This window comes from Nerophis ophidion, linkage group LG12 (assembly GCF_033978795.1).
Source record: "Nerophis ophidion isolate RoL-2023_Sa linkage group LG12, RoL_Noph_v1.0, whole genome shotgun sequence".
Classification (NCBI taxonomy): Eukaryota; Metazoa; Chordata; class Actinopteri; order Syngnathiformes; family Syngnathidae; genus Nerophis; species Nerophis ophidion.
Genome location: NC_084622.1, coordinates 52,632,514 through 52,658,762, shown reverse-complemented (window position 1 = coordinate 52,658,762; position 26,249 = coordinate 52,632,514). Strand labels below are relative to the sequence as shown.

Here is a 26,249-nt window from a genome sequence, read left to right as displayed (position 1 = left end):
CCGAACCCTGGGGAACTCCACATGTTACCTTAGTGTAGTCCGAGGTCACATTGTTATGGGAGACACACTGCATCCTATCAGTAAGATAAGAGTTAAACCATGACAGGGCTAAGTCTGACATACCAATTTGTGTTTTGATACGCTCTAATAAAATATTATGATCGACTGTATCGAAAGCAGCGCTAAGATCAAGAAGCAGCAACATAGATGACGCATCAGAAGGATCTCAGCGGCGCTAGTGGACAAAATGGAACACATTTTTGAAAAAAATCTGTCATAGGAAATACAAATCATATCAAGATAATACTTAAATGGGAAATACTTCATGTTAAAAGTATATCAAACAGACCTTTAACGAAATGATCACTGCAAACTTGTGTCCTTCCACTCTGCCGTCTCCAACTAGAGTGCATGCTCCTTTTTATTCATCTATTTTCATAAAATCTCACACATTTTCACCCTTCTTACTTACCTCTTGAGGAACTCTGAAGTAGGGCTGGGCGATATGATCTTTTTTTAATATCGCGATATTTTTAGGCCATATCGTAATACAGCATATACTTCTCCATATTTTGCCTTAGCCTTGAATGAAAACTTGATGCATATAATCACAGCAGTATGATGATTCTATGTGTCTACATTCAAACATTCCTCTTCATACTGCATTCATATATGCTACTTTTAAACTTTCCTGCAGAGAGGGAAATCACAACTAAGTCAAATGACCAAAAGTGTATTTATTAAAGTTATTAGCAGGTGACTTTTCAAATGATGCTACATATTAGCAGTAATGCTGCTTTTGGTAGCAACTCTTGTGCCTCACACTTGACAAATTAAATTAAGGATGTCTATTTGACATCTTCCTGCTTGAAGCCAAACCACCGCCAGACGATGGACCCCTGCTGTTTTTCTTGGGAATTAATTTTTCCTTCATTTGCACCTTCTTTCTCTCGTATTACCACTTGCACGGCTTCACTAGCATCACAGCTAATGTTACCCAGTCTGCTACCTTTGCTCCGTGAGGGCGTATACGTATGTGACGTGTGAGGTGACAGTATGTGACGTGTGAGGTGACAGTATGTGACGTGTGAGGTGACACTATGTGACGTGTGAGGTGACAGTATGTGACGTGTGAGGCGACAGTATGTGACGTGTGAGGTGACACTATGTGACGTGTGAGGTGACAGTATGTGACGTGTGAGGTGACAGTATGTGACGTGTGAGGCGACAGTATGTGACGTGTGAGGTGACAGTATGTGACGTATGAGGTGACAGTATGCGACGTGTGAGGTGACAGTATGTGACGTATGAGGTGACAGTATGTGACGTGTGAGGCGACAGTATGTGACGTGTGAGGCGACAGTATGTGACGTGTGAGGCGACAGTATGTGACGTGTGAGGCGACAGTATGTGACGTGTGAGGCGACAGTATGTGACGTGTGAGGCGACAGTATGTGACGTGTGAGGCGACAGTATGTGACGTGTGAGGCGACAGTATGTGACGTGTGAGGCGACAGTATGTGACGTGTGAGGCGACAGTATGTGACGTGTGAGGTATGAGGTGACAGTATGTGACGTGTGACGTGACAGTATGTGACGTGTGAGGCGACAGTATGTGACGTGTGAAGCGACAGTATGTGACGTGTGAGGTGACAGTATGTGACGTGTGAGGCGACAGTATGTGACGTGTGAGGCGACAGTATGTGACGTGTGAGGCGACAGTATGTGACGTGTGAGGTGACAGTATGTGACGTGTGAGGCGACAGTATGTGACGTGTGAGGCGACAGTATGTGACGTGTGAGGCGACAGTATGTGACGTGTGAGGTATGAGGTGACAGTATGTGAGGTGTGACGTGACAGTATGTGACGTGTGACGTGACAGTATGTGACGTGTGAGGTGACCGTATGTGACGTGTGAGGTGACCGTATGTGACGTGTGAGGTGACCGTATGTGACGTATGTAAGAAGGTGAACTTGCTGTCCGTGAGAAGGAGAGACGAGAAAGAGTGAGAAGATTCTGTAGTGTAATGCCTTCAGCTAAAAGCAACTGCGTGAGAAGGTATACTCCAATATCACCATATAGTCATTTTCTTTATCGCACGAGACAAAGCCGCGATATATCGCGTATATCGATATATCGCCCAGTCCTACTCTGAAGAAACTATCCTTTTAGCGACTTTAACTGTTCCAACAGCCAATAACAACATAAGTTTAGGGCATTTTTATTTGAAAAAGTTCAATTGTCACCCAGAATGCTACAACAAGGCTTGCTGGCCCAGCACTTCTAGCCTCGCAGGTCAAGTGAATACAAGCTATTGGAAAAAACTGCTGAAAATGCTTTGCCGGAACTAATTCAGGGATTTTGAGTCATTCTTTAAAATTGTGTTCCTCATACAATGGATTAATTTACATTAACACACACATTTTGACAACTTTCGTATATACTGTGTGACTTGAGTGTAGAATATATCTACTTAGTCATGCAAGCTATGATGAGAACATTTATTTTCTTTCTTGCACAGGACTTTGAAGCTCTCACTCCCAACCTTTTGGCCAGAACTGTTGAGACGGTTGAAGGCGGTGGTATCGTGGTCATTTTACTACGCACCATGAACTCACTTAAGCAGCTGTATACAATGACCATGGTAGGTTTGGACCCTTTTCCACATTCATCGTCTCACTCAGATGATTGAATTATTGATATATCGTGACCTTTCTTCCAGGATGTGCATGCCCGTTACAGAACCGAGGCCCATCAGGATGTGGTTGGAAGGTTCAATGAGAGGTAAGCGCTGCTCCGGTTGAACATAACGGGCATTTCACAGCAACTTGTAAGCACTTCTTTTCCCAATAGGTTCATTTTGTCCCTTGCGTCCTGCAAAAACTGTGTCGTTATTGACGACCAACTCAACATTCTGCCCATTTCCAGCCACATGGCCAACATCAAACCTGTTCCTCCAAAGACACAGGTGCTTACTCACAAGACACTGCCCGCTTCTTCATTGGCTCTAACTCCTGGTGCTTTTTTTCTGTCTGCTTTAGGAGGACGGTTTGTCTCCACAAGAACAGGAGCTGAAGGACCTGAAGGAGTCTCTTCAGGACACTCAACCTGTGGGAGTTTTGGTGGAGAAATGCAAGACCATGGACCAGGTGAAATACTCTCAAATACATTAGGGCTGGGCAATATGGACGAAAAAGTATCCATCCATCCATTTCCTACCTCTTATTCCCTTTGGGGTTGCGGGGTGCGCCGGTGCCTATCTCAGCTACAATCGGGCGGAAGGCAGAGTACACCCTGGACAAGTCGCCACTTCATCGCAGGGCCAACAAAGATAGACAGACAACATTCACACTCATATCTCTCGATATATTTTTGCTTAAACACGGTATTCAATATATATCTCCATATATGTTCCAGTGAAAGTATACATGCAGATAGATAGTACTTTATTTATTCCTTCAGGAAAGTTCCTTCAGGAAAATTTACATTTTCAGCACAATCCCATTCAAGATCAGACAAACATTACAGGGAGACAGAACAGGATCGCTGACAGGTCTGCTGACTTCCGGCGCCCCTTACAAAAAAAATACATTAATTTTTGAGCGATATTCACGGAAATTGAAGTGAATGACAACTGTACTGTAAACAGTCAGTGGCACTTTTATCAACCCAGTATTAACTAGAGATGTCCGATAATATCGGCTGGCCGATAAATGCTTAAAAATGTAATATCTGAAATTATCGGTATCGGTTTCAAAATTATCGGTATCGTTTTTACAAAAATAAGTACAATTTATGACTTTTTAAAACGCTGCTGTGTACACGGACGTAGGGAGAAGTACAGAGTACCAATAAAGCTTAAAGGCACTGCCCAGTGCCAGTCACATATATATGGCTTTTCACACACATAAGTGAACAAAAGGCATACTTGGTCAACAGCCATACAGGTCACACTGAGGGTGGCCGTATAAACAACTTTAACACTGTTACAAATATGTGCCAAACTGTGAACCCACACCAAACAAGAAGGACAAACATTTGGGGAGAACATCCGCATCGTAACACAACATAAACACAACGGAACAAATACCCGGAACCCCTTGCAGCACTAACTCTTCCGGGACGCTACAAAATACAACCCCACCCACCTCAACCTCCACATAATCTCTCTCAGGGAGAGCATGTCACAATTTCCAAGCTGCTGTTTTGAGGCACATTAAAAAAAATTATGCACTTTGTGACTTCAATAATAAATATGGGAGTGCCATGTTGGCATTTTTTTCCATAACTTGACTTGATTTATTTTGGAAAACCTTGTTACATAGTTTAATGCATCCAGCGGGGCATCACAACTAAATGAGGCATAATAATGTGTTCATTCCTCCACTGTATATATCGGTATCGGTAATTAAGAGTTGGACAATATTGGCAAAAAAGCCATTATCGGACATCTGTAATAAAAAGTCAAATCAAAAGTAGCAACTATGTTTTGATCCCAAACTTATAGTAGATGTGCTCTACCATTACAAGCTCCCACCTTTACCCCGACCCCATCCCACTCCTTTGACGCTTCACTCCACGTGGTAGGCTTGATGGACGACTGAGTAGCGCGCTAGATAGCAGCAGCCTGCGTCCGTAGCCCCCATTCCCTCCCCTCTATTGCAGGTTTTGTGGATTCTATGTAATATGTTCGTGTGCTTATGGTTATTGAGTTTTTTTTGATGGCCTCAATCTGGACACCCCTACCCAGGAGTTTAGTCTGAGACCGAACCTTTTTTTTTTTTACTACAACAGGTGTAATACTATAATGTTCTTCCTCTGTCTAATTTGTTGTGTGTTCTCTGCTAGTCCAAAGCAGTACTGAAATTCATCGAAGCCATCTCAGAGAAGACACTCAGGAGCACCGTGGCTCTGACGGCTGCTCGTGGCCGTGGCAAATCTGCAGCCCTGGGACTCGCTGTCGCCGGAGCCGTGGCTTTTGGGTAAGAAGAAACACACGCAGTGGGAAAATCAGCTGTTATTATCCTGTCTCACTAGCGTAGTAACTTTAAAGCAACCGTCGTATACTACATCTTGTACAGCTCAAGTTGTGGTTACTGTATTTTCCAAATAGCCAAAGCTAAATAACTGCAGAGAGTACTAGTTGTACACTACCGTATTTTTCGGATTGTAAGTCACAGTTTTTTTCATTGTGAAATTATTAACACATTACCGTAAAATATCAAATAATACTATTGATCTCATTCATGTAAGAGACTAGGCGTATACCAGCAATCGGCACACACACGTCAACCAATAACAAATTGGCTGGGGCGGGTCATGGCAGAAGTACGTTGTAAAAAAAAAAAGATGCTACCTGCTACTACTTCTTTTTCCTATGAAAATTGATCATTTCAACGTTGGCGGTAACTTAAAAAAAACGTGACTCTTACCATGATATGTTCGGTTAACATAGCAGGCACCTTCTCAGTTGGTTATTTATGCTTCATATAACATACACTTAGTCAGCCTGTTGTTCACTATTCCTTATTTATTTTAAATTGCTTTTCAAATGTCTATTCTTGGTGTTGGATTTTATCAAATCAATTTCCCCAAAAAATGCGACTTATACTCTAGTGCAGGGGTAGGAAACCTGTGGCTCTTTTGATGAACGCATCTGGCTCTCAGATAAATCTTAGCTGACGTTGCTTAACACGATAAGTAATTAATAATCACAGTGTTAAAAATAACGTTCAAAATATAAAACATTCTCATGCGTGTGAATCCATCCATTCATTTTTATCGCACCTCTTCAAGAAGTCGCATTAATGGTCAAAAGTATTTTATTTATTATTGGTTAGCTTCAGAATAACAATGTTGTTAAAAAGAATAAGAGATGCACGCCTTTTTTTTTGTTGTAAGCAGGGAAAGTCTAAATAAAAGAGTAGAATTCTCTTGTCAAGAGTGTGGGATGACACTGTACAAGGTACAGGTCTACTCGTTTCTCCTCTTTGAGCTAAATTGAATCCAGTCTGTTTAATACATGTCATCAGTGTTTGAACCTGACAGTTGTATTCGGTGTTAAAAATATTATACGGCTCTCACGGAAATACATTTAAAAATATTTGGCTTCCATAGCTCTCTCAGCCAAAAAGGTTAACGACTTAGTGCGACTTATATATGTTTTTTTACCTTTTTATTATGCATTTTCGGTCGTTTCGACTCATACTCCAGAGCGATTTATAATCCGAAAAATACGGTATATTGGATATATAGATGCAAGAGTCTATTTGAGGAGACACAACAAACCCAATCGGTATAAATAAATAAATGGGTTATACTTGTTTAGCGCTTTTCTACCTTCAAAGTACTCAAAGCGCTTTGACACTATTTCCACATTCACCCATTCACACACTGATGGAGGGAGCTGCCATGCAAGGCCTTAACCACCACCCATCAGGAGCAAGGGTGAAGTGTCTTGCTCAAGGAAACAGTGGATGTGACGAGGTTGGTAGAAGGTGGGGATTGAACCGCGAACCCTCAGGGGCCACTCTCCCAATCGAGCCACGCCGTCCCCGTATAAAATATATATGTACATTTTAGCAATAAGGTTGAGGCTCCTTTCTTATAACCTAAGTTAAATTTGTGGGGTTGAAACACATCATACATCCATGACAGAAAAGTTTAATAGTCAAAATAAAAAATACAAATATATGAATCAACTTGCTAAAATGCCTCCTCAGTTCCAGATAGGTATCGTGTACCTGACATTTCATATCTTCTCTTTACAAAAGAGAAGTGTAGGATACTTCTCTTGTTGCCTTATTTGAATCTGACTTTATTAAATGTATCTATATTATCATTTGGTGCAGCCGGGCCGGGGCAGGAGGGGATAGAAAGAGAAAAATAGGAAGATAGAGGGGGAAATTTATTTATGGGGCGGTATAGCTCGGTTGGTAGAGTGGCCGTGCCAGCAACTTGAGGGTTGCAGGTTCGATTCCCACTTCCGCCATCCTAGTCACTGCCGTTGTGTCCTTGGGCAAGACACTTTACCCACCTGCTCCCAGTGCCACCCACACTGTTTTAAATGTAACTTAGATATTGGGTTTCACAATGTAAAGCGCTTTGAGTCACTAGAGAAAAGCGCTATATAAAATATAATTCACTTCAATTCACTTCACAAATTGTGGGGATAAGAGGGGGATTAGACAGAGAGACAAAAGCAACAATAGCAAACAGTACAATAACAACAACAAAAAAATAACAACACCAGCACATACGATATGTACAAATATGATTGTAAAAGTGATAGCAAATAAGCAGTTAGCAAAATAAATAATAATATAGAAATGACAATGAGCATTTTTACACTACAACTGGAGCAATACAAATAGCAATAGAAAAAGCGCTATTGATCATGAACAATACCAATAGTTTACCTCTATTATCAACAATACAGTTGTTCAAATGCAACAATACGTATACATAATGATAGCTAGAAAGATAATAAAAAAAATAAATGAAATAACAAAAAAAAAACAGGAATACCGAAAGATGGAGGGGAAAAGAGAGAGGCAACCTGTATTAATCTTGTAGATTGTTATAGTAAAAATGGGTTAAGCTTTGTCAATATGCCATTTGTCACCCAGTTTACCATCTCTTATTCTTTTTAATACCACTGTTATTCTGAAGCTAACCAACAATAAATAAAATACTTCTTACCATTAATGTGACTTCTTGAACAGGTGTGGTGGAAACTGGATGGATGGATTAAAATGCATGAGAATGTTTTATATTTTTATTGTTATTTTTGACACTGTGATTACCAGCGAAATTATTCATTACTTATCGTGTTAAGCAATGTCAGCTAAGATTTACCTGAGAGCCATAGGTTCCCTACCCCTGGGTTAGAGTGTCCGCCCTGAGCTCGGTAGGTTGTGAGTTCAAACCCCGGCCGAGTCATACCAAAGACTAAAAAAATGGGAGCCATTGCCTCCCTGCTTGGCACTCAGCATCAAGGCTTGGAATTCACCCCCTTTGTTCAACTCCCAGGGGGTGAACAAAGGGGATGGGTCAAATGCAGAGGATAATTATTGGTACTTTAACTTACTTTACTTTAATTGTTGAATATGCTGAAAAAGTACTTATACACATGCTGAAATCTTTTGACCAAGTATATATATTTTTATTGTCCAAAAATACACACTGTTACCAAAAACACTATTTTGCATGTTTTGTGTTCTCTCGGCTGCACTGATAGTTTTTTAAAATCTTAATATACATATATTTTTTTAATGGCTAAGCATTTGTTGCTTTTAAATATTGCTTTGAACTGTACCGCTTTAAGATTTATTTAAATGAAAAGTGCGTAACAAATGAAATGTATTATTTTTGGCGGGGGTTATGGTGTCCTACTTAGTTATTAACTGCACTTATGGGTGTTTGTTTAATTTTGTGCAACATTCATGGTCGTTCCTAGGCTGTGGTAAGCGTGTACTGATTCTGAAGACATTGTATGTATTTGATATATCATAATATATCAAGGGAAAAGGTTACATTTCTGTCCAATGCATTAAAACATCCAAAGAACAAAAATGAAAATAAAAACTTCCGTCAAACAACTAAAAAAGGTCATAGTTTGTCAAGACTGTGTTAGAAATAATATACGACCAAGTCAGCTGAATAAAATGTGCATTAAATGTTTTAGTAGGCAGAGTTCGGACAAGTTACAAACAAAGACAGTCCCATCATAATGTGTTTGTCAGCAAACACGTACTCCAAATCGTAAGTTACCTCAGACAATTTCCTAGTCTTTATTTATTCTTTTTTTCATGTTTCTTGGCTGCGCTGTAATCAAAACTAAAGCAGGTTTCCCACATCTTAATTTATTTGCAGCGTCCACCACTATTTATTTAGGATCGCCACAAATAAAGTAATGTATTGCAAACGTTGCTTTACTTTTGATTGCAGAAAAGCCAAAATGGTTTGATTTTTTTTTTTTTTTTTATGAAGTATTAATCTGTTTTTATGTAATCTTGTCAAAGTGTTTGCATGATAAAGCAACAATGAAAAGAAATTTGTGTACATTGTAGAAGTAGAAGAATATAAAACAAAAACAATTAAAGAGGACCTATAATGATTTTAATCTACTTTAAATATACTTCCATGTGGTCTAGCTCCGTGTTTTTCAACTTTTTTGAGCCAAGGCACATTTTTTGCGTTGAAAAAATCTGGAGGCACACCACCAGCAGAAATCAGTAAAAAACGAAACTCGCTACTATATCGGATCCACTTTGGACTGGACTCTCACCGTTATGTTAGATCCACTATGGATTGGACTTTCACAATATCATGTCAGACCCGCTCAACATCCATTGCTTTCTGCCCCCTGGGGGGGTTGCCCACATATGCGGTCCTCTCCAAGGATTCTCATAGTCATCATTGTCACTGTCACAGACGTCCCACTGGGTGTGAGTTTTTCTTTGCCCTTATGTGGGCTCTGTACCGAGAATGTCGTCGTGGTTTGTGCACCCCTTTGAGACACTTGTGATTTAGGGCTGTATGAATAAACATTGATTTATGGATATATGGGGTGACAGTAAAAAGTTGTTGTTGCAATTGTTGTATATGACTTTAAACCATAACCAAGCATGCATCAATTTAGCTCTTGTCTCAGAGTAGGTGTACTTGATAGTACACCTACACTTTCAAGAGTAGGTGTACTGTCACCACCTGTCACATCACACCCTGGCTTATTTGGACTTTTTTGCTGTTTTCCTGTGTGTAGTGTTTTACTTCTTGTTTTGCGCTCCTATTTTGGTGTCTTTTTCTCTTTTTTTGGTATTTTCCTGTAGCAGTTTCATGTCTTCCTTTTGAGCGATATCTACTTTGTTTTAGCAATCCAGAATATTTCAGTTGTTTTTATCTTTCTTTGTGGAGACATTGCTGATTGTCATGTCATGTTTGGATGTACTTTTTGGACGCCTTCTTTGCTCCACAGTAAGTCTTTGCTGTCGTCCAGCATTCTGTTTTTGTTTACTTTGTAGCCAGTTCAGTTGTAGTTTCATTCTGCATAGCCTTCCCTAAGCTTTAATGCCTTTTCTTAGGGGCACTCACCCTTTGTTTATTTTTGTTTTAAGCATTAGATACTTTTTTTTTTTTTTACCTGCGCACTGCCTCCCTCTGTTTCCGACATCTACAAAGCAATTAGCTACCTGCTGCCACCTACTGATATGGAAGAGTATTACACGGATTCTCTGCCAAGCTCTAGACAGCACAGACACTCAACAACAACTCATCAGTTGCAGACTATAATTACTGCTTTGCAAAAAATATTTTAACCCAAATTAGATCATCTCCCAAGGCACACCAGACTGTATCTCACGGCACACTAGTGTGCCTCGTCACAGTGGTTGAAAAACACTGATCTAGCTAATTGCTAATATTGGAAATGCTTTGGTGTAAATGTTACTCCACAGTCACATTTTATAACCCAATTTTTGGAGTGCATTTGCAAGATGTTCAATTCTGTAAGCTTTTCCCCGATTGCAAATGAAACCACGCCCCACCTTCTCCAAAAGTATTACAATTCGTCTTCTTGAAATATATGTAATGTATGGGGACGTCACATCGTAGCCATACTGCAAAACCCCACAAACCGAGGCACCCAAAACTGCGTGCAAGCTCACACATAAATGCATGAACCTTAGGATTTGACGTTTTGGCATTTTTGTATCCAACATTGTAAGTACAGGGCTCAATTCTGGGTCCCATCCTGTTCTCCGTCTACATGCTCCCCCTCAGCCAAGTCTTTCATCGCCATAAAATTTCCTTTCACTGCTACGCTGACGATCTTCAAATCTATCTTCCACTCAAGACAGACGATCCCTCCCTTTTGAAAGACTGCTTCCGGGACATGAAGGAGTGGATGTTACAAAGCTTCCTGCAGCTCAATGACACCAAGTGTGAAGTTATCTGATCGGCAACTCCACCTCAGTCAGTCAGATCAAAAAGAATTTGGGAAGTTTGGCCACTCTTGAAAAACCCCATCTCAAACACCTTGGGGTCAGACCTCATGTTTGACAAGCAAGTGAAATCTGTGGTGAAATCCTGTTTTTTCCAACTGTGCACAATAGCCAAGATCAAGTCTTGCTGTCCCCCAGTGACCTACGTAGGCTCATCTCCTCCAGACCGGACTATTGCAATGCCCTCTATGCTGGGGTCACTGACAAGACCATCATCCTTAGCATGCAGCTGCCAGGCTGGTGACAAGCACAAAAATGAGGGAACACATTTCTTCCATCCTCTCCTCCCAGTGAAGCACAGAGTAAAATTTAAGATCCTCACGTATGTATTCAAAGGGCTCAATGGTCTCTCCCCAGCTTACATCAAAGATCTCCTGGACCAACCTAGCAGCTCCAGGCTTGGTCGTTGCCTTAGATCTGACAACCAGAAGACGCTGAAGGTCCCACGGTCAAACCTAATGACCAAGGGAGACCGTGCTTTCTCAGTGATGGCACCTAGGCTACGGAAAAAGCTCCCTCGGAATATCACGTCCGCCACCACTCTGGACTTTTTTAGAGCACAGCTTAAAACTCACCTCTTTACCGCCAATGATTTTTGATTTATGTGTTCATTGTGAGTCTTAAATATTTATTTTAGATTCCTTTGTGTGTCTCAGTCTCTGTTTCGTTTTTTTTTTTGGTTTCTCTACTGGGCTGATGTAACAGTTGGTTGGGGGGTGCATAATAAATGAAAATAACATAACATAAATATGTAAGTCAAAAAAGAAGAAGTTAATCATCGGTCCCGTTTTAAAAATACTTTGTGTTCTAACAAGGTTCTGTGTTGTCCACAGCTACTCCAACATCTTTGTGACTTCACCAAGCCCAGACAACCTCCACACCATGTTTGACTTCATCTTTAAAGGCTTTGATGCTCTTCAGTATCAGGTAAAGTGTCTCTCATTCTTCAGGGTTTTAGTGCGTGCAGAGCAGCCCTTGGATCATATCTTCTTTGGCTCATGTAGGAGCATCTGGACTACGAGATCATCCAGTCGCTAAATCCCGAATTCAACAAAGCAGTTGTGAGGGTGAACATCTTTAAAGAGCACAGGCAGACCATTCAGGTGAGTTCTCCTTTAAATGCATTTTTCAAACAGTCAAGAAGGACCTGGTCTTCTAAGATCCAAATTCAATGCGCAAAAACAGTCTGTGCAAACTATAAAATTGCGTGTACTATTAGTGGGTGTGACGCATGCACAACTGCTAAGAAGTGGTGAAAACCACCCTTTTCGAATGAGGATTTTGTGGGGAGTGCTCAGAGAGTATGGGGTATGGGACTGTCTTATTGTGGCGGTCCGCTCCCTGTATGATCAGTGTCAGAGCTTGGTCCGCATTGCCAGCAGTAAGTCGGACACGTTTCCAGTGAGGGTTTGATTCCGCCAAGGCTGTCCTTTGTCACCCAGTCTGTTTATAACTTTTATGGACAGAATTTCTAGGCGCAATCAGGGCATTGAGGGTTTCCGGTTTGGTGGCTGCAGGATTAGGTCTCTGCTTTTTGCAGATGATGTGGTCCTGATGGCTTCATCTGGCCAGGATCTTCAGCTCTCACTGGATCGGTTCGCAGACGAGTGTGAAGCGACCGGGATGAGAATCGGCACCTCCAAGTCGGAGTCCATGGTTCTCGCCTGGGTGGAGTGCCATCTCCGGGTTGGGGAGGAGTTCAAGTACCTCGGAATCTTGTTCACGAGTGAGGGAAGAGTGGATGGTGAGATCGACAGGCGGATCGGTGCGGCGTATTCAGTAATGCAGACACTGTATCGATCCATTGTGGTGAAGAAGGAGCTGAGCTGGAAGGCAAAGCTCTCAATTTACCGGTCGATCTACGTTCCCATCCTCACCTATGGTCATGAGCTTTGGGTTATGACCGAAAGGACAGGATCACGGGTACAAGCGGCCCAAATGAGTTTCCTCCGCCGGGTGGTGGGTCTCTCCCTTAGAGATGGGGTGAGAAGCTCTGCCATCCGGGAGGAGCTCAAAGTAAAGCTGCTGCTCCTCCGCATGGAGACAGGACACGTTTGGGAAGACTATGTCTCCCGGCTGGCCTGGGGACGCCTCGGGATCCCCCGGGAGGAGCTGGACCAAGTGACTGGGGAGAGGGAAGTCTGGGCTTCCCTGCTTAAGCTGCTGCCTCTATGACCCGACCTCAGATAAGCGGAAGAAGATGGATGGATGGATAGCCTTCCACCTAAGTGCAGCTGGAATAGGCTCCAGTCCCTCATTTTTTTCCACATTGTTTCATATAATCCGATTTGTGTTTTTTTTTTTTTTTTTACAATGTTGTTGCGTAAGCAGCTAACATCTATAATCTGCACCACTTTTTCTGCACTATAGAATTGCAATCTTGCCAACAGAAACTATTTCCAGCGCGTTGGCAATGCACCGCTGTGTTTTGATGATTCCAGACTAGGGATGTCCCGATCCAGGTTTTTGCACTTCCGATCCGATACTGGCCTATCCGAGCATGTATTAAAGTTTAAAGTTATTTAGCCTACTTAGTTTTCTGATTCATGCTGAAAAGGATTTTAGTACTCTTGATAACAACTAGCCAGCTGAATTATGTGAGTTTGAATAACACACAATAGTTGGTATTCAAGGATAAAGACAAAATATCAAAAAATATACATGACAAACAGAAATGGCATCATTAAACAGTAAAAAAGTTAACAGTATAAAGAGCAAATAATGCTCTAAACATTTAAAAAAGCAAAACACACAAACTACCTAAGTGGGATAAAATGTCTATAACTCAGCATCAATACTTGCTCTTGAACAAGTGTAAACTTAAAAAAAACTATCTACACATTCCCTTCAATTGTTTTCCCCAGTCAGGGGGGGCAAACAATTGAAGTCCAAGCATAATGGGGAGATTCTTTTTAACAAAGACGAGCACTTGAAGATGCTCAGATGTCAGCCTGCTCCTGTCTTCATCTATGATGAGTGCTAAAAAACCTCTCACTCGCAAGAATCATTAAAGTGTCTTACAACTTTACTACCACGCTTGACTTTATTGTGGCATGTTTTGCACTCCACCTCTTCATCTTTTTCGTTTTGTAGGATAAAATAATCCCACACAGCTGACATTTTTACCGTAACTTTTAATTCACACGGCCGTCTTAACGGTTAGAACACAGACGTTTGGATGTTTTGAAGGTGTGCTGGAAAATGCGGAACGGAGTCTAGGGAGCAGCAGAAGAGTGGAATGTATTATTTAAATTGGTGTGTTGGAAAACACGGACCGGAGGTTTTTTTTAAAACTGGATCTGGATCTGCATTTTCCCATGCCTTGCCGATACGCATTTTTTGACAAATATCGGCGACCGATCCAAATACGGGATCGGGACAACGCTATTCCAGACGCAATAAATACATATTGCAATAAATGTTTTCATAGAGAGAGAGTGCATCTGGAAAGTATTCATAGTGCTATACCAAAAAAGGAATAAGCGGTAGAAAAATGGATGGATGGATGGATTCTTTTTCCATATTTGGTTATGTTATAACCTTATTCCAAAATGGAATCATTTAATTGTTGTCCCCATAATTCTACAGAAAATACCCCATAATGACAATGTGAAAAGTTTTTGTTTTTTTAATACACAAAAAAACACACATCTACATAAGTATTCACAGCCTTTGCTCAATACTCTGCTCATCACCAGGCCAACACCATCCTTACAGTGAAGCTTGCTAGTGGCAGCATCATTCTGTTGAAAGTTTTTCAGTGACAGGAACTGGGAGACTAGTTAGGTTAGAGGGAAAAATGAATGCAGCAATGCACAGAGACATCCTGGATGAAAACCAACGTTTCCTAGCCAACCTGATGGAGCTTGAGTGGTGCTGCAAAGAGGAATGGGTGAAGCTGCCCTACGCTAGGTGTGCCAAACTTGTGGCATCGTATTCAAAAATACTTGAGGCTGTAATTGCTGCCAAAGGTGCATCAACAAAGTATTGAGCAAGGGCTGTGAATACTTATGTACATGTGATTTTTTTTTTTGATTTTTTTTTTTGTTGTTGACATATTTGCAAACTTAGAACAAAAAAATCACGTTGTTTACATCTATATATTGAGGGTATAATTTTAAGGCGGAAAATTATTTTACTTCATTGTGAAATAGGGCTGTGAAGTGCTGTGAATACTTTTCGGATGCACTATATAAAATAATTGTGATATTATTTTCATTATTAACGTTATAAGAAAAACCCCGCAAGGAAACACCAAAATGCAACAAAATAATTAGTTTTAATCATCCTCTTAAGTCATCCACCAGCTTTTAAAGTCAAAATTGACATGTCTAATATTTATGCAGATTTGCCAGTTTGCTAGTACTATACATTTCAGTCGTGCTAAAAATAGACACAAAACGGGAATCAGTTTTAGTATTGATTAATCTCATTGCGAGTGATTATATCTACATCTCCTCAGAGTATTGCTTGTATTTGGTCACGTGACTTCTTCCTGGGAGTGAAAAACGGTGGTGGTGTCTGAGAACACGAGGGGCCAAGATCTTAAAGGGGAACATTATCACAATTTCAAAAGGGTTAAAACAATAAAAGTTAGTTCCCAGTGGCTTGTTGTATTTTTTTATGTTTTTTTCAAAATTTTACCGGTCTCGGAATATCCCTAAATAAAGCTTTAAAGTGCCTTATTTTCACTCTCTGCGAAGACACTGGCCATTTCCCTGTGCCGTCACACAGTGCTGCCAATGTAAACAAACAATGGGAATACCTCAGCAAGATATAGCGACATTAGCTCGGATTCAAACTCGGATTTCAGCAGTTTAAGCGATTCAACAGATTACGCATGTATTGAAACAGATGGTTGGAGTATGAAAGTATTGAAGAAGAAACTGAAGCTATTGAGCGAATAGCTATTGACGCTATTCATAGCCATAGCATGGCCGAATAGCTGCGTTAGCATTGCCGGTAAAATGTGCGCACCAAACGATCAGGACTTTCGCATCTTGTGACACTGGAGCAACTTAAATCCGTCGAGTGTTTTTTTCGCATTAAATGTGGGTGGAAGGAAACGTAATATAGTTGCAAATGCATCTGCAGGTTATCCATACATCTCTGTACCATGTCTGCTTTAGCACCGCCGGTAAATAGCATGTTAGCATCGATTAGCTAGCAGTCACGCCGCAACCAAATATATCTGACTAGCACATAAGTCAACATCAAGAAACTCACCTTTGTGATTTAGTTGACTTTATCGTTGCAAATGCATCTGCAGGTTATCCATACATCTCTGTGCCATGTCTGTCATCGCCGGTAAAATGTGGAGACACTCTGGCACATTCAATGGGGATCTGGCGGCAGACACTTTGGCATCTTCGGGCCAGTGGTGCAACTTGAATCCCTCCCTGTTAGTGTTGTTACACCCTCCGACAACACACCGACGAGGCATGATGTCTCCAAGGTTCCAAAAAATAGTCGAAAAAACAGAAAATAACAGAGCTGAGACCCAATGTTTACAATGTGTTGAAAATGAAAATGGCGGCTGTGTTACCTCGGCAACGTCACATTCTGACGTCATCGCCTCCAGAGCGATAAACAGAAAGGCGTTTAATTCGCCAAAATTCACCCAGTTAGAGTTTGGAAATCGGTTAAAAAAATATTCTGCAACATCAAGGTATATATTGACGCTTACATAGGTCTGGTAATAATGTTCCCCTTTAACATTTTAAAAACGGATACAAGCAACACATGCAAACTATGCACTAGAATATATCCGATACGTTATCAAAATAAGATTTGTCGAGTGATATGATTATCCGTGGCGTTCCCAGACATATCGAACTCCTCCAGACATCATTCTACAAGACAAAACAGATGACAACATAGAAAAGCATGCAGGTCTACAACTTTCAGTCTGGCTGGGTCAAGGAAGTTAGTATCATTATTTTCCCGGATAAATATGCATAATTTTTTATTTAAAGGGAAACTGAACTTTATTTTGCTTTTATTTCTTTTTACCTATCATTCACAATCATGACGACAGATTTTTTTCCAAGATGGCGCCGCTGTAGTGGCTGCTGTAGGCAGGAGCTCTGTGCTCTTGTGTCATCCTTTTGTGTTTCCCTCTTGTTTTCATGTGGTATTATATTTTTTTGCATTTTGGTCCGGGACCCTTTGGGACTGTGTGACAAGGGGTGGCACTTTCGTGACCTCTGTGGTGCTTTTTTGTGGACTTCTGGATCTGCCTCCTGGGAGCATTTTGGCCATGGAGACCAGCTGCAGGGTCTCTGCTACACCAGAGTCTGTTTGGATGTACTGGAGGAGATGCGAATGAGAGGACAGGACTGTGGAGCTAGCACTGAGCTACTGGGACGGAGAGGCTTCGCTGTGTCTTGGCTGGGTGAGCAGGTGTCGGACACCTCAGTCACCTTGGACGTATCCTCGCTCATCCATGCGGACTGGACACTGGCCGAGAGTGGAGTCGGCTGTCTTGGTTGCCTTGTTGGGTCTGCTCCTGTCTCTGGCCATGCTCCCTCCACCCCAGCAGACGATGGCGTGGAACACCGCAGAGGCCACCACAGTGGATATGTTTCTTTTACTTTTTATTCATAGCTGTATGTAGATCCCCCGGGAAGAGCTAGACGAAGTGGCTGGGGAGAGGGAAGTCTGGGTTTCCCTGCTTAGGCTGTTGCCCCCGCGACCCGACCTCGGATAAGCGGAAGATGATGGATGGATGTATGTAGAACTGTCTGCTTGTATCTGCTGCTTTAATGTCTTTAATGTCCTCTGTATTCTTTGATGTTTGATGTTTCCCTCTTACACACATGGAAGAGGGATGTGTACTATGGCTATGAGTTGTTGTTTTTATTCCCTTGGCCTCAGTCTGCACCCCCACTCCAGGGCCTAGGCTAAGACCGATTTTTTTTTCTTTTATTTTAATCTTCTATTTTTTTTGTACCACCCCCCCGTGTTTACCTGTATGTCATCTTTTTTGTAAGGGGCGCTGGAAGCCGGCAGACCCGTCAGCGATCCTGTTCTGTCTCCCTGTAATGTTTGTCTGATCTTGAATGGGATTGTGCTGAAAATTGTAATTTTCCTGAAGGAACTCTCCTGACGGAATAAATAAAGTACAATCTATCTATCTATCTATCTATCTAGATGGATTTTTTTTAATGCATTCTAAATACGAAATACGGTCCGCTCCCTGTACGATCAGTGCTAGAGCTTGGTCCGGATTGAGGGTTGGACGTCTCCCAAGTGGAGGAGTTCAAGTACTTAGGAGTCTTGTTCACGAGTGAGGAAAGAGTAGATCATGAGATCGACAACCTCCTCACGCTCTCTCGGGGAGAGCATGTCCCAAATTCCAAGCTGTTGTTTTGAGGCATGTTAAAAAAAAAAGAACTTTTTGACTTCAATAATAAATATGGCAGTGGCATGTTGGCCTTTTTTTCCTTAACTTGAGTTGATTTATTTTGGAAAACCTTGTTACGTTGTTTAATGCATCCAGCGGGGCATCACAACAAAATGAGGCACAATGTTTTCATTCCAGGACTAAATATATATCGGTATCGGTTGATATCGGTATCAGGAATTAAGAGTTGGACAATATCGGATACTGGCAAAAAAGCCATTATAAGACATCTTTAGAGATAATACTTAAATGGGAAATACCAACGTTTAAAAGACAAACCTTTAACGAAGTGATCACTGCAAACTCTTGGAGCCTTGGAGTCTTCTCTCTTGGACTGTGGGTTCTGCTTTTTTCGTCGTCGTTTTGTAAAACAGCCAAAAACAATACAAGCAGAAGGCATTTTTCTTCGATAAAGTCTAAATGGCGCCTACGCCTCTTACACATTGAGAACAGGTATTGGCTTGACCACCACGCATACTTCATGAGCCGTACGTGACATAACGTGACGCCATGTAATTCCAAGCAATTGCGGGCATTCTAGTGATTAGCATATATTCTCCTTATTCATGAATACAAACACAGCAAATGGATTTCACTTCTTGTTTTGCTCACTTAAGAGATGCAATCTTCTGCGCCCGAGATTAGTAAGTCAGCTTTGCGTGTGTTTTCAAGTTAGCACATGTCAGGCTCATAAAGGTTGTCTCTGCATCTGGCTTCTAGTACATCCATCCGGGCGATGCTGTCAAACTGGGCCAGGCTGAACTTCTGGTCATTGATGAAGCTGCAGCCATCCCATTACCGCTCGTCAAGAACCTTCTGGGACCATATCTGGTTTTTATGGCCTCCACCATCAATGGGTAGGTCCATTTTGACTGTTGAGCATGTAGGGACTGCACTCTTTAGTGATTGTGGTCAGTTTTGATTGGCACTGTCAGAAAAGTATTCTATGTTAAGAAATCTCTTGATAAATATACAATATTTATTAGGGATACACCGATTAATCGGTAACGGAATATATTCGGCCGAATATGGCAAAAAAAGCCACATTCGGCCTTCGGTGGAATGAGTTAAAAACAAGGCCGAATAGTGGCGTGTGACGCAATTTTTTGACGCGGTGACGCAATCAACCAACGTGCAGTGACGTTGGGATATGTTGTGTACCTGTATAAGTGTATGAGGTTACAAGCACACACTTATTGAGATTTAGTGGGGCCTCTGTTTACATTATTAGCCTGTTGTGTAGGCTACCTGTATAAGTGTAAGAGGTTACAAGCACACACTTAATTGAGATTTACTTGAGCCTTCTGTTTACATTATTAGCATATCTACTGTGGCTAAAAGGACTATAATTCATTTGTTGTGGGTTTATCCACTTTAATGCACTTTATTTTTTTTTGGAATGCATGTTTTGTTTGAAGGCCTAATATAAGTGAAAAACTTTGTGCTTTTTTTGAAAAGCAACGGCTACTGGAATATTAAAAAAATTTCAATATTCAATAAAAAATTACTTTATTTGAAAAACATGTCTAAATATTTATTCTAGGCTACTTATGCAATATTAAAAAAATTATGAAAAACTGCATTCATTATTCGGTATTCGGCCTTCGGCCAAGCGTTTAAATTTTATTCGGCTTCGGCCACAAATTTTCATTTCGGTGTATCCCTAATATTTATGCATGTACCAGCTTTAAGAGTCTCCAAAAGTGTCCAATGAGCCATTAGTCTGTTTTTTGAAAAAAGATAATCTGGTCGAGTCTGAATACTAGCTAAATATAGACAAAGTCACTAAATTGGCGGAACTAAACTGGTTTCTTAGTGCATAAACCGAAATTCAATGGTCAATTGCTTCAAGCTGCTTTATTTGAGAAATCAGACTTACTTAGTGCATGGACTGATTCCAGTTGCATGAGATGTGCTAGGAAGCAAACATAAGACGCCATCTACTGTACACATTTGTGAAACAAACTGTGCAAAAAGTCCCATTGTAATGTTTTTATCAGTCAGGGTAACTCCTAATCTGTTTGTAGTGGTCCAACTGTACTGTATTTGAGGTGGGCCACCATAAATGAATACATGCACAACAGTGTCTCATGTCCCCAAATTCACCTCTGCTAGCTACTTCTAGACATAATAATTATAATTGTTAATAATGGATTCGATCTATATAGCACTTTTCCATCAAATAGATACTCAAAGCGCTCACAGAGAAGTGAGAATCCATCATTTATCCACAAATGGTGGTGGTAAGCAACATTTGTAGCCACAGCTGCACTGGGGTGGACTGGATGTTAAAAAACACACTTCTCTGGCAGTATTAGTCAAAATTTGGCAGTATTTTCTTTGTGAAAACAGAATTCTTTATCCAGCTCTTGTATTTTACCAGGTTAGTGTTGTGTCATTGTGGCCTCATTCCATGTCAATGTGTGCAGCTATGAAGGCACAGGTCGCTCCCTCTCCCTCAAACTGATCCAGCAGTTGAGACAGCAGAGTGCAGACAGCCAGCAGAGCATGTCCGCAGAGAACAGAAACACCAACACAGCCAGGCTAGCAGCAGGTACTGTACTCTTACTACGTTATCCTACACTATACTGGACTGTGCCGTGCCGTGCTAGCAGGCTCCTCCATCTTTTACTACAGAAGACAGTGGATTTAGTTCTTTTTTTTAAATGTGTACGAACAATTAGGGCTGGGCGATATGGCCTTTTATTAATATTTCGATATACACCATATATATCTCCATATTTTGCCTTAGCCTTGAATGAACACTTGATGCATATAATCACAGCAGTATGATGATTCTATGTGTCTACATTCAAACATTCTTCTTCATACTGCATTCATATATGCTACTTTTAAACTTTCATGCAGAGAGGGAAATCACAACTAAAAGTGTATTTATGAAACAGTTATTAAGCAGTGGCACAAACATTCATGTCATTTCCAAACAGAAAGTGCAAGATTGTCAGAGACATTTTAAAACAAGCTATGAGTGCACTTTTGTGCATGATGTCACTAAGATGACATATCAAAACAACACTAAATTAAAGAGCACTTTTTGTACAGAACGCCACTATTTTAATTTTAACAAATAAAGTCCACTTTTGTGCATGATGTCACACAAAATATTCCAATAACTCAATTAAAAATGAGCTGCATAATAGCAAATGAAATAGTGTATGTCCTTCGCTATGTGGTAGGTTCCTGCGGACGCTAGCTCCTGTTTTTGACTATTTGTTTCACACGGTGTTGATGGAAGACGCCAGGCTCAATTGGGTCAGTGCTGGTTGCTTCGGCATTGTGTTGGTGTGGCACCGGCCGGAGATGTTGACATGCAGAGTTTCAAGCACTCTTCATTCTTTAGTAGGTGACTTTTCAAATGATGCTACAAATTAGTAGTGCTGCCACTTTTCGTAGCAACGCCTTTGCCACATATCACGGTTGTCTTTTCGACATCTTTCCGCTTGAAGCCAAACCACCGCCAGTCGATGGACTCCATGCTGTTTTTCTTGGGAAGTAATTATTCTTCCTCCATTCGTTACCAGATTCTCACCGTCTCTCTCACTTATTACCACTTGCACCGCTCTGCTAGCATCACAGCTAACTTTACCCATGTCGCTATCTCTCTGCTCCGCGAGTGCGTATGGCGTTGCACGTGCGACAGTATGTGACTTATGTAAGAAGGTGCGCTTGTGTTGTCCCTCTGTAAGAAGGAGAGACGAGAAAGAGTGAGAAACACCTGTAGTGTAATGCCCGCAGCTAAAAGGTACAGCGTGAGAACGTATGCTGGAATACTCACAATATAGTCATTTTTTACATCGCACTGAGACAAACCCACAATATATCGAGTATATTCGATATATCACCCAGCCCTACGAACAATATATTTTAAGTTCTGCTGAATAAATGACTTAAATAATGTGATTACTAAAATGGAGGATTATATAAACAATATGATCTACCAAATGTTTTTTTTAATTTCAAAAAAGTAAGATTGTTATGAAAGTGAATTATTGTCTTCTTTTTCTTGTTATCCTCCTAATGAGCAGACTGTTTGAGAGCATATCAAATGCAATTAAATAACAACGTCCCTCATCTGTACGTCACTGTTGTACTGTTGAGCTGTTATTTGACATTTTGTCTGACCTTGTATGTCTGACCTTGTGCACAGCTCGTACTCTACATGAAGTCAGCCTCCACGAATCCATTCGGTACGCACCAGGCGACGCGGTAGAGAAGTGGCTGAATGACGTGCTCTGCCTGGACTGTCTGAACATTCCCAGGCTCATAACTGGTTGTGCACTTCCACAAACGTGTGATCTGTATCCTTATCAAAAAGTGCTCATATAGACTACAGGTAGCATTTTCCTTCCTCTTAAGAGTACTCCTCTCTTTCGCTCTGTCCACACACCAAAATTGGAGGCTCTAACCCTGTAAAAGGATTCATGAATATTTTTGGACTAATCTGACTAAAATGGTTAAAAAAAAGCAATTAAACCTTCCCGGACACTTTATCCAATAACCTGCAACTACTAGTAGTCAAAACAGATACAGTAAACTTTAAATTGTACCACAGCATACTCTTAGTACGTTTTTAAAAACCTTCTTGTACGTTTTCTGTCTATAATGCCTTGCCACATACTCAAATCTATACATAACTTACCTTAATGTTTTATGTCATCTAATTCCAAGAATCATCAAAACGTAATTTGCATAGACGACTACATTGGAACTATATCATATCATTTTTATGTTGGCCTGTTTTCCAAAGAGTAATTGCCTTCTTTTAGTTCAATACAAAAAAAAGTGATGTACAATTGTATGTAACCTGTATCATGTGCAACTTTATCTCATTTATATATTAGGGGTGGGCAAATTAATGCGTTAATTACGCGTTAACTCATCAATCTATTAACGCTGACAATTATTTTATCGCACATTTGCGTATGTTGTTTACATGCTTTTATTTTGTTAAGGCCTTTTCTTAACAAGATGGCATCTCCCGGATGTACTTCGGCGTGGAGGGGCTCTTGGTAAAGATGGAACATTTGGCAAAAATACCGGACAATTCTGCAAATTTCATGGCTGGCTTACAGCATGGTCACTCCGGGATCACTTACGACCGCCAGACAATTCTGAATGTGGATAGATCGGGCCGTTTTGGACTGAATGACGCGTGCTTGCTAGACCGGCTAGCTAGCATGGGAATACTTTGCCGGCTACATCCAGCGGCCTGTGAAGCAGCGGAGTATATGTGTTGTCTGTCTATTTATGAATAATGCAGACCAGGAGTGTTGGCTGAGTTCTTAACGTTTACTTTCAGAGCGTGCATATCACAACATACAAGATGCCGTCATGGCGACACACAAACTATACCGGGCTACCGCGCATGCTCGTCACTCCTGTTGCATGCTGGGTAGGGTAGTTCTCTTTTTCCCTGGCTCATAACATCACAATATAGTACCATGTATAAGATGCGTTCAGTTTATCAAAGCACCAAGCAAACAATCGGAAAATTTCCATCATATCAATTCCTAGAAATGGTCATAATTATTTTAAGTGCACTACGCAGAATAAACACAACATTATTAATATTGCTACTACGGATAATTTGATCAAAAATTCCCTAAAACAGCCCACTACCTATAATATAGGTTTTTTAAACATAAGATCCCTGATAAAAAAAATGTTTCTGCTGTTAGCTCAGAAATTGCCTGTTCAGATGTTATGATTGTGGCTCAGAGATTTGTATGTAGATTATATTTATTTTCCATAACAAACAGGATAACTTAAATACCCTGGCAGTGGCAATAAGCTTAAATGTTTGTATTTACATTTTCTGAGTTGATTTTCATAAAATATGCTATTTAACTGCTACTGTTTAACAAGGACTGATTTAAATTGTGTTTGCACAACAAATGTTTTGGCGTTTTTGTTCATGTGGGAGAATATTCCAATAAAGGTGCACTACACAATACTTTTGAATTCATTATTGGGCTTTGGGTATACAATGCAGTTAATTGCGATTAATTGGAGAAATAGTGCGATTAACTTCGATTAAAATTTTTAATCGTTGCCCAGCCCTGATATATATATATATATATATATATATATATATACACACATACTGTACATACATGTGGATATATATGTATGTATATATACTTGTTTGTGTGTGTACATAGAAGTTAAAAAATTTTACAGTTAACACGTTATCACGTAAACTGCACACATTTTTCTTTATCATGCCTACTTTTCTGACTCTTGGGCAATTCTGTAGTGTGAGGAAGTCTAAAGGCGTACACTGCGTCCAGTCACTGTTGAGCCATAAGTGGGAAAATAGTGAGCAGAAATGCACAAAGAAAAGGTAACAATATGGAAATTCGATATCTAAAGCCATGAGGCTGCACTGGACTTATTTATGTTAATGTACATGAGTGTTGTGGACAAGCATGCCCCTTTGAAAAAGTTTTCAGTCAAAACTAAGTCTGCCCCATAGATTGATAATGGACTTAGGAGTTTAATGACAGAAAGAGACACGGCTAAGAAAGCCTCAGTCAACTCAGGTTTAATTGTTGACAGGCAAGAGTACTGTTCCTTAAGAAAGCAGCTCACAAAGTTAAAGAAACTGAAAAAAAGGGAATATTACAAACAGAGTTTATATGATGTGAGATATGATAGCAAAAACCTATGGAATGTTTTGAATGAAATAATGGGTAGAAATAACAATGTCTGTACACCTTTTGTTGAATCAAATGGGTTGGTACTCACTAAGCCCTGTGACATTGCAAATCATTTTAATAACTATTAAGTTGACAAGGTATCTCAAGGAAGGCATGGTATGCATATATCCAATTATAACAAATCAGCTGACCTCATCAGGAATATTATAATGGATAATAAGGAGTGTGAATTCAGTTTTCATCAGGTTGAAGTCAGCGAGGTTGAGAGGTTACTACACTCTCTTCCGGACAACAAAGTAGCTAATGTAGACAACCTGGATAGTAAGTTACTGAAAATGACTGCTGGTATCATATCAGTGCCTGTTTGTCATATTTTTAATAGATGTTTACAAGTTGGCCTGTGTCCAAACATTTGGAAGCTGGCAAAGGTCACTCCTCTACATAAGGATGCCAAATTGGCTTTCAACGAGGGCAATTCTAGACCAATAAGCATCCTACCTGGTTTATGTAAAATACTGGAGAAATGTGTGTATGCCCAAATTCAAGCTTACTTTCAGTCAAATGGGCTAGCTACTGATTGTCAACATGCATATAGAACGAGCCACTCTACGTCCGCTGCTCTCATACAGATGACCGACGATTGGCTTTATGCTATAGATAATTCTATGTTGGTTGGAGCTGTGCTGTTAGATTTTAGTGCTGCATTTGACGTGATTGACCACTTTCTTTTAATTGATCAACTAAAATGTTATGGTTTTAATACTTCGGCTTTAATGTGTATACAGAGTTATTTTTCCTCAAGATCTCAACAGGTGTATTTTAATGGCAGCTTGTCTAATAGCAGAAGTTTGGATTGTGGTGTTCCACAGGGAAGTTGCCTGGGACCTTTACTTTTTTCTATATTCACCAATGATTTACCTTGGGCTACGAGGCGTGCCAAATTGGTTCTTTATGCTGATGATGCAACCTTATATTATGCTGCACCATCATGCAGTGTACTTAATGTAGTATTGAGTATCATGCAGTGTACTTAATGTAGTATTGAGTGAGGAACTAAAAGCTGTGCCTGACTGGACAGTATGTAACAGACTTGTCCTTAACATCTCAAAAACCAAATGTATTGTATTGGGGACCAGGCAAGGGTTATCTTGTGACCCAA

General features: G+C 40.5%; 1 protein-coding gene across 1 annotated transcript in view; it reads left to right on the top strand.

Annotated features, from left to right (window-relative positions):
• The window catches only part of nat10 (N-acetyltransferase 10), a 53,110-nt gene that overhangs the window by 5,585 nt on the left and 21,276 nt on the right, over positions 1 to 26,249 (top strand). Inside the window, exons 5-14 of the mRNA XM_061917718.1 lie at positions 2,524 to 2,646; positions 2,725 to 2,786; positions 2,856 to 2,970; positions 3,044 to 3,151; positions 4,851 to 4,984; positions 11,839 to 11,932; positions 12,010 to 12,108; positions 19,131 to 19,267; positions 20,840 to 20,964; positions 22,579 to 22,729. Coding sequence (XP_061773702.1) covers positions 2,524 to 2,646; positions 2,725 to 2,786; positions 2,856 to 2,970; positions 3,044 to 3,151; positions 4,851 to 4,984; positions 11,839 to 11,932; positions 12,010 to 12,108; positions 19,131 to 19,267; positions 20,840 to 20,964; positions 22,579 to 22,729 — 1,148 coding nt within the window. The remainder of the gene's footprint in view (positions 1 to 2,523; positions 2,647 to 2,724; positions 2,787 to 2,855; positions 2,971 to 3,043; positions 3,152 to 4,850; positions 4,985 to 11,838; positions 11,933 to 12,009; positions 12,109 to 19,130; positions 19,268 to 20,839; positions 20,965 to 22,578; positions 22,730 to 26,249) is intronic.